The following is a 9,051-nucleotide window of genomic DNA, read 5'->3' on the forward strand; positions in this document are numbered from 1 at the left end:
ATCCACCCTGCAAGCATAGAGCTTTCAGAGATTGTGAAAGTGCTATTGCTTGGTCCTCTGAAGCCACCGCTGCCAAACAGTCGTCCATGTAAAACTTCCTCTTGATTGCTTTAGAGGCTTCAGCTGTTGTCTCATCTTCTTTGTATTCGGCTGTCTTTCTTAAGGCAAAACTAGCACAACTTGGAGACGAAGTGGCTCCAAAAATATGTACTGTCATTCTATACTCCTCCAGTTTTCCGTTCAAATCTCCATCAGGCCACCATAGAAAACGCAGAAAATCAGAGTCCTTTGAGGGTACCCTGACTTGGTAAAACATTGCCTCTATGTCAGCCATCAATGCAACCTTCTCCTCTCTAAACCTTGTCAAAACTCCAATCAAGGTATTTGTGAGGTCTGGGCCTTGGAGTAACTGGTTATTCAGTGAAACTCCCTGATATGATGCATTGCAGTCAAAAACAACTCTGATTTTCTTCTTCCTTGGGTGATACACCCCGTGATGTGGGATGTACCACACTTCTCCATCGTTGCACTGACTGTTTACAGGCACCTTTTCAGCGTAACCCTTTGCTATGATGTCATGCATGAAGACTTTATAGTCTGCATGAAAATCAGGGTTTTTTTACGAGTTTCTTCTTGAGATTGACGGCTCTCTGCTCAACTAGACTGCGATTATTGGGCATCTTCTGAGGCTTGTTCTTAAATGGGAGACTTATACAGTAATGTCCGTCGAAGAACTGACAAGACTGTTCCACATCCTTCATGAACCGTTGATCATCTTGTGACATCTCTGTTTTGTCTTCACAGCTAGCTACGCTCTGTGAAATCCAAATTATATTGCTGTATCAGCAATTCCTCAAGGTTTGCCACTGATATCCTGTTCGCAGTTAACCTCGGTAACTCATTCTCACACTGTTGAACGTCCTCTTCCCCCTTTACAGGACCATTGACAATCCATCCAATCGACGTTTTCACTGCGTATGGACCATCTCCTTGGCTATTGATGACTTTCCATGGTTCTATTGCTTTGTGAGCATTAGAACCAACTAACAGGCCAATTTCTGCCTTGATACTTGGAAGGTTCACCTCATCCAAATATGTCCACTTCCGGAGGTCTTTTTGATCAGGAATGTTCGCCTTTTTACAGGAATTTCATGTTGAGTGAACACTGAAGGTAGATCAATGTATTTTTCCTCTTCAAATCCACTGACTTCCAGTTCTGACAGGATGGCCTGAGGGTGCCTCCGATGCACTTCGTGACTGCTTCGACACCACTGACTGGGACTTGTTTAAGCAGGCAGCCACCTACAACAATTGGACGGACATAGAGGAGTATACTGACTCTGTTACCTCTTACATCACGAAGTGCATCGATGATGTGACTTGCTCGAAATCCGTCGTCACTCGCGCGAACTGGAAGCTGTGGCTGACGGGTGCTGTCCTCAGACTGTTGAGGGCCAGGGACAAGGCTTTCAGAGCGGGGGATGAGGCTGGCTTGAGGAGGGCCGACCTGTCCCGAGGCATCAAAGAAGCGAAGAAGGCGTTTTCGTGCAAGGTCTCCACCCACTTCAAGGACAGCAAGGACGCACGTAGCCTTTGGCGGGGCATTCAGACCATCACGGACTACAAGCCCGCGCCGAGGAGCTGTGAGGGCGACGTCCGTCTGCTGAACGATCTGAACCGCTTCTTTGCTCGCTTCGACGCCCAGAACAGCACTTGGCCGCTGAAGTCCACTCCCCCCCCCCACACGAGCAGCCCCTGCGCCTCTCTGCCGACGGTGTGAGGAGGGCGCTTGCCGCTATTGACACCCGTAAGGCGGCGGGCCCTGACAACATCCCGGGTCGAGCGCTGAAGGACTGCGCTGGGGAGCTGTCGGGTGTCTTCACGGACATCTTTAACGTTTCCCTGCAGCAGGCCATCGTCCCCTCGTGTTTCAAGGCTGCCACCATCGTTCCTGTGCCGAAGAAACCTGCACCGTCCTGCTTCAATGACTACCGCCCTGTGGCACTGACGCCCATCATCATGAAGTGCTTTGAGCGGCTGGTCATGGAGCACATCAAGTCCGTTCTCCCCCCCACCATTGACCCTTTCCAGTTTGCGTACCGTGCCAAGCGGTCCTCTGAGGATGCCATCTGCTCTGCCCTCCACTCGGCCCTCACCCACCTGGAGAGAAAGGACTCATATGTGAGGTTGCTGTTTGTGGACTTCAGCTCTGCCTTCAACACCATTGTGCCGCAGCGACTCATCTGCAAACTCGACGAGCTGGGCCTCAGTACCTCCCTCTGCAACTGGATACTGTACTTCCTCTGTCAGAGGCCTCAGGTGGTGCGTGTTGGCGACAAAATCTCCGCCAGCATCACGCTGAGCACGGGGGCCCCCCAGGGCTGCGTGCTCAGTCCATTGCTCTTCAACCTGCTGACGCATGACTGCACTGCGACCTACAGCGACAACCGCATAGTGAAGTTTGCTGACGACACGCCTCTGGTGGGTCTCATCACGAAGGGCGACGAGACTCGGTACAGGTCGGAAGTTGACCTTCTGACCACGTGGTGCAGGGACAACAACCTCCTGCTGAACGTCAATAAGACCAAGGAAATCATTGTTGACTTCCGGAAGGGTCACACAACACACCTGCCGCTGATCATCGACGGTGCTGTGGTGGAGAGGGTGAGCTGCACCAAGTTCCTGGGGGTTCACATCAGTGAGGACCTCTCCTGGTCCGCAAACACCTCGTCACTGGCAAAGAAAGCTCAGCGCCGCCTGTACTTCCTGCGGAAGCTCAGGCGTGCATGTGCTCCTCAGGCAGTCCTGTCTACCATGGCACCATTGAGAGCGTCCTCACCAGTTGCATCGCTGTCTGGGGTGGTAACTGCACTGAACAGAACTTGAAGGCCCTGCAGCGCATAGTGAATACGGCTGGTAAGATTATTGGTGCTTCGCTCCCCTCCCTGAAGGACATTTACACCTCCCATCTCGCCCGGAAGGCAACCTCGATTGCCAGAGATGTGAGTCACCCGGCTCACTCTTTGTTTGACCTTCTGCCCTCTGGGAAGAGGTACAGGAGCCTGCGCTCCCGCACCACCAGACTCGCCAACAGCTTCTTTCTCCAGGCTGTTAGGGCCCTGAACTCGCTACCCCCTTCTGCGTAGCGTGCGGCACTGTTGCGCTATTTTCGGGAATGTCTGCTGTACGCGCACTTGCTCCTTTTTTTTTCTGCTCCTCTTATTTATTTATTTATTGTTGTGTTATTTATTCATTATTTATTCAGCACGCTCTTGTTATACTTGTTTACTTGTTTGTCTGTTGTGAGCCATGTCTTGTCACCGTGGGATAGGGGGGAACGAAATTTCGGTTTCTTTGTGTGTCTTTGGCATGTGGAGAAATTGACAATAAAGCTGACTTTGACTTTGACTTTTGACTTTGATGTGACTACGGACAAGCTTCTCCTGTCCCATAGTTCGGAGCAAAATGTCCGTCTTTCTGCCTCTTAAGTTCAGTGTTCTCATGATCTTCTCTGTGCAAAACGTCGCCGAACTGCCAGGATTTATGAAGGCGTATGTCTCAATTATCTGTGTGCCTTTCTTGGACTTGAGCTTTACTGGAACAATGGCCAAAACTTCTTCGTTGCTCCCGGCCCCAGTATATCCACACATCTCCTGGCTTACAGCACTAGTGGTCTGAGGTTCAGAAGTGGCGTTTCTTTCATTTTGCGGTGATGTCTTTTCTTCTCGTGGTACATGTAGGATGCTTGGATGTTTCCGTGAACATAACTGACATGTCAGTCTTCTTGAACAATCTTTACTCAAATGACCTTGAACCAGGCATCCAAAACACAAACCTTTGAATTTCAAATATTCAATCTTGTCCTTGTGTGCTAGCTTCTGGAACTTTTCACAGTTCCCAAGTCCGTGATTTTTGTCACAGTACAAACAGTTATTCTGAGCTAGTTTGCCGTTATCAGTCTTTGTGACTTGGTTTGACTGTGAAAATTCCTGCTTTTCTGTGTCAACACTTGTAGCAAAACTGCTACTTCTTGGTGTACTTTCCTTTGCTATCTTCACAAAACTGCTCTTTTCTTTTTGTTTTGTAGATAGACTGACTTCCTGTAGATCACCAAACAATGGATCTGAGACGATCTTTGTTTGTCTGTCAATGTAATCTACCAGATCTGTGAACCTTGCTCTTCTTCCTTTATTCTCCTGCATTTCAAATGCCACATTACGCCATCGCTCCCTCATCTTGTATGGCAATTTGGACAGAATGACTCTCATGTTTGTTGGGTTGTCCATTTCTTCCATGTAGTCAACATCTTGCATCGTGTTTCGGCAACCAATCAGGAAGAGAGAATAAGCGTTTAAGCTCTTAACCTCATCTGTCTTTATTTGTGGCCATTTTAAAGCCTTCTCGATGTAAGCCATGGTTATTTTTAAATTATCGCCATATTGCTTATGAAGCAGTTGTCTGGCTTCTCTGTAACCTTTCTCTGGGGTCATGTGTTCACAGCTTCTCACCAGATCTTGTGGCTCTCCACGTGTATATTGCTCCAGAAAGAAGAGTTTATCGTTCTCATTTTGTGTCTTATTGTCAATAGCATTGTCAAATGCTCTGAGAAAAGATTTATACTTGAGTGGATCACCTGAGAACACAGGAATGTCTCTCTTGGGCAGCAGTGATAGGCTTTGCTGCTTGACCAACATTTCAGTGATTAGGTTTTGATGATGCATCACCTCATAAATCCTGTCACCTGTAGATGTGGGCTCCTGAGGACGTATAGGTGGGGCTCCATCTGAGTGATCCGGATGACACAAATATGCATGAGATGAATGTTTTGTGATACTAGCAGACACATCATACATCGGATGATCTTCCTTCTCTTCAGCATCTGCTGTCATCTGAGCCTGGACTTCAAGTACAGGTTGGGATCTTGGAAGACTTGCCAAAGGTTGTTCCAGCCTGTATTTCACATATTCATTCATTGCATCTTGGGGATCCTCGTGGTTCTGGAAAACTTTGAGCTTAGCAGTAGAGGCTGCTATTGCAGTTTCAATCTCTAGCTCCTCCAACTCAGCCTTCAACTTTGCTTCCTGCAGTTGAATTGCCTTTTTCTTTTTTAGCGATTCAGCTCGTGCTAGAAGAGCTGCTCTTTTAGCCTCCTCTTTCATGCGAGCCACTGAACTCGTGTTTGACACAACTGAAGAACTTTCAGTCCTGGAACTCGATCTGCTCTTACTTCTTTGACGACGAAGATCCGCTATTACAGAAATACTGTCATATGGAGCAACCTCCTCTTCATTGTGAACACTTCTTTTACGTTCTTGAATCCAACCTTCAGTCTCATGCAAAAACTGCTTAATAGTAGCTGCCTTTGACTCGTACCAGTCACGCTGATCTGTGTCAGCTTCATCTTCAGGTAACATCTGTACAATATTGTTGTTTAGCAATATGAACTCTTCATGCAGCTTGTAAAAACTTTGAAGTGTTTCTGACTCCCTTTTATCAACATGCTCTTCATTATTCTTCATGTTGTCCATTTCCTTCATTTTAGCCGTAATATGAGCCATTTTTGCCCTTCTTTGTCCGATAAGCCTTTGGAGTTTCTCCTCGAGTGCCTTTTGTGTGTACTTTGGCTCTCTCTTGCGGTCACTCGCCTGCATTGCGTCCGATGCGGCAACAAACGATCGTTTTTCCTCCATGTTTTAATCTCAGCAATATCCAACAAGTTTTTTCAACAACCGATCAAAAAGGGCTTTTATAGTCCATGAACGTAACAGTATTATTCTACTTTAATGTCTTCTTAACTTGCAAAACGACTCATTAAGTGTGAATAGGCGCTCCCTCCGTTAGCATAGTTAGCGTCGCCATTAGCATGTTAGCAGGTCAGCTACTCACGGTGATACTATGGCTCTCATCCTCTCGTCTTCCAAAAGCTTCCTCTCATTCGTCTCCTTCTTTCTTGAATGTCCTTTTATCCTCCTGGAGACAGTTTTTGACTAATATTATGGCAACAGATCCAATATCTGTGTCATTCCCTAGACCAGGGGTCACCAACACGGTGCCCGCGGGCACCAGGTAGCCCGTGAGGACCCCATGAGTCGCCCGCAGGACTGTTCTAAAATTAGCTCAAATAGCGGCACTTGTCAGTGAGCTGCATCTATTTATTTTACAGTCAAACCTCGGTTTCCGAACGTCCCGGTTCTCGAAAAAATCGTAATTTGAACAAAAAATTCGAGTTTTTTTTTGCTTCGGTTGTTGAACAAAATTCGGAGGTCGAACCTCACGAGATGAGCCGGGAGGACCCGAGAAAACCCGACCGCGCGGCCCGGATGCCGACTGAATCAGTAGTTATTGTATTTTCGTTACTTTGAGGATTGTATTAGCCCCTAATCATGCCTCCAAAGAAAGCAAGTGGGAGCAGAAAAGCCGTCCTAAAACACAAAGACGCTCTTAAAGCAATGCGACACTGAGCGCCCGGCGCGCTGCAGTTGCGCGATCGGACCAAATAAAGCTCCCCGCGCACTGAAGTCCACTCAAATTTTAGAAAGTACATCAGGACTTTAAAAATATTTTCTAAATTTCAGCGACGGCTCTGTCACAATAATGCGACCAGCGCTGTGCAGTTGCGCGGTCGGCGACGCGGTACGGTTGCGCGTTCGGTGGTGCGCTGCAGTTGCGCGATCGGAGAAAAATGCGCAAATGAAAAAAATATTTAAAAAAAAAAAGGGGGTTTTTTTTAGTCTTGGAACGGACTAAAATTTTTTCTATTATTTGTAATGGGAAAAATGGATTCGGAATTCGACCGATTTGCTTCTCGAACCGCCTTCTGGAACGGATTGTGGTCGAAAACCAAGGTTTGACTTTATTTTTGCTATTCTTGTTAAAATCACATACATGAGAACTGGAAATGACAATAATAACAAAGTGAAAGCTAAATTGAGTAAATTGGCTATTTCAGAAGTGTGTGTCAAACTGGTAGCCCTTTGCCTTAATCAGTACCCAGGAAGTAGCTCTCGGTTTAAGAAAGGTTGGTGACCCCTGCCCTAGACACTTGTAGTAAAGGACGCGTGCGAACCGTGAATTTAACAAAAAGGTCTTTATCTATAAAAAATACAAATACCAAAATTACGATAAATCAGTTTTACAATTCCTTTTTCTTTCTTTCCAAAAAATACACAGTATATACTATGTACACGATCTACACGGTCAAAAACTGTTTTTCTCCGTGTCTACGTAATCCAACTAACGATCCCTAAATGGTTTGTTCTAATGCAATACAGCCTGACAGGAAGTAAACCTTTCAAAATAAAACAAAATTTCACAATAAAAATGCCTAAACAAATGTCAATCGTCTTAACTCAATTTTACAAAATAAAAAACAAACCACAATACAATTAACTTAAACATTTCCTACTTATGGCTCTAACAGCTCGGATAAACCAAAGCCGTATCTCTCGTGCACCTCTACATTTTACGCGTTTCACAACAACACAATCACACAACTTCAGGCCTTTAACTTACTTGTCCCCTGGTTCGTTGCACTGCCGGGTCCCGTCAATCCACCTCTGTCAGACGAAGGCAGACCTAAGATGCTGGCCCAGCGAAGAATTCTCTTCCCAGGACTTTCTCCTCCAGGTCCTCCTAATGGACGCTGGCTTGTCGACAATGCAGCACGTCCTTCTTCGTCAGACAGATAGCGGGTATGAGGGATCCCGGGTTTCGGCACCAAGATGTTAGAGATTTGCTCACTCCAACTTATTTTGCAAGAACCACACGGGAGACAAGCAAGTTCTTTTAGACACCTGCAGGTGGAGAGTTCACTCGCTCCAGGAATGAAGTCTGAAAACCCTCCCAACTGCAAGGACATATTTATTAAGAGAAAGAGTGGGGGCAAGAGTAGACTGAATAGGAAGCTCTAGTCAGGGGGTGTTTTACGACCTTGTGTAGGATGAGACAAGGTAGGTTATTTATTACCGGCTGCATTCCAACATAATCATACGATAAGGATAATATGAAAAACCCTAACATTACCCTGTCCGCAAACTGCTCCATTTTGGAGATTGAGAAGCGACGTTCTGCGGGGAGCCAATTTGGATTTTTGACACTTAAGACGTAAGACATCCCTTCGGCGTACTCGTCCCATCTGAGGATAGGAAGAAAAAGTCACGCCTTTGCGAAGAAAGATTAAAGCGGGGCGTACTCACTCGAATGTCAACTTCTGTTGGACCAATTCTCGTTTCCGTTGGTCTTGGAGTCGCGGGTACAAGTCTTCAAACGCTTTTGTGGCTGACAGAGAGGAGACAATTTTTTTTTTTTTTTTTTGTCCCATTGATGTTAAATACTGAACCACAAACCTCTGCCTCCTCTCAGGAGCACAAGGTCACCCCTGGACCAGCACTTGTAGCAGGGGAAGAAGACGTCATCATCCTCAGGAGTCTTCATGAGAACAGTGCAGCAAAACCACGCCCCATCTTGAGATTCCTGGAGAGGATCTTTCTCCACTTGGAGGAGGAGGAGGAATCCCAAAGTAAACGCAGACATCACAGAGAAACTTCCCACCTGCAGGTGACAAACCCCAAAAAAAAAAAAATGCATTTAAGAACCAATTCTTTTTTTTCCCCGCAACATACATTTTGGGTTTCATTAAGCGGCCCGGCGCCGGTCAGCTGCATGCGGTTGGACCGGCCCTCGGCGCCCAGCAATGTGATGTAAACGTTGTTAAAGGTGCCAGCGTGCGGCATGTTGCCCGTTGTCACCATCAGCGTGTACTCCGCCATTTTATTAACAATAGCGAGCAGGACACTAAATTCATTTTAATTAGACCGCCACACTGCTCTGCCGCTCACCTCGGTTCTGCACAAAAACCCGGGTCGAGGCTTCTCTTTTAAGGCCAACCCCCGTTGAGTAGACACTGGTGTGTGGCGTTGACTACTTGATGAGTGAGTGGCGTCAGGTAAGAAAAGCGGTGTCAAACTGAAGGCCTGGGGCCAGATGTGGACCACAAAAGCAGATAATTTTTTTTGGGGGGGGGAACCTCCAATGTTGCCAAATACCACCATG

General features: G+C 46.7%; 1 protein-coding gene across 1 annotated transcript; it reads right to left on the reverse strand.

Annotated features, from left to right (window-relative positions):
• Positions 1-331: 331 nt before the first annotated feature.
• On the reverse strand, positions 332-9,050 carry LOC125990036 (hydroperoxide isomerase ALOXE3-like). The gene is made up of 5 exons (XM_049756641.2): positions 8,838-9,050; positions 8,346-8,550; positions 8,196-8,277; positions 8,023-8,134; positions 332-5,970 (listed from the first exon to the last, which is right to left on the reverse strand). The coding sequence occupies exons 1-5, from the start codon at positions 9,048-9,050 to the stop codon at positions 5,932-5,934; spliced, it is 651 nt and encodes a 216-aa protein (XP_049612598.2). The 3' UTR covers positions 332-5,931.
• Position 9,051: the final 1 nt, after the last annotated feature.

Source organism: Syngnathus scovelli, chromosome 20 (genome assembly GCF_024217435.2).
Source record: "Syngnathus scovelli strain Florida chromosome 20, RoL_Ssco_1.2, whole genome shotgun sequence".
NCBI classification, from domain to species: Eukaryota; Metazoa; Chordata; class Actinopteri; order Syngnathiformes; family Syngnathidae; genus Syngnathus; species Syngnathus scovelli.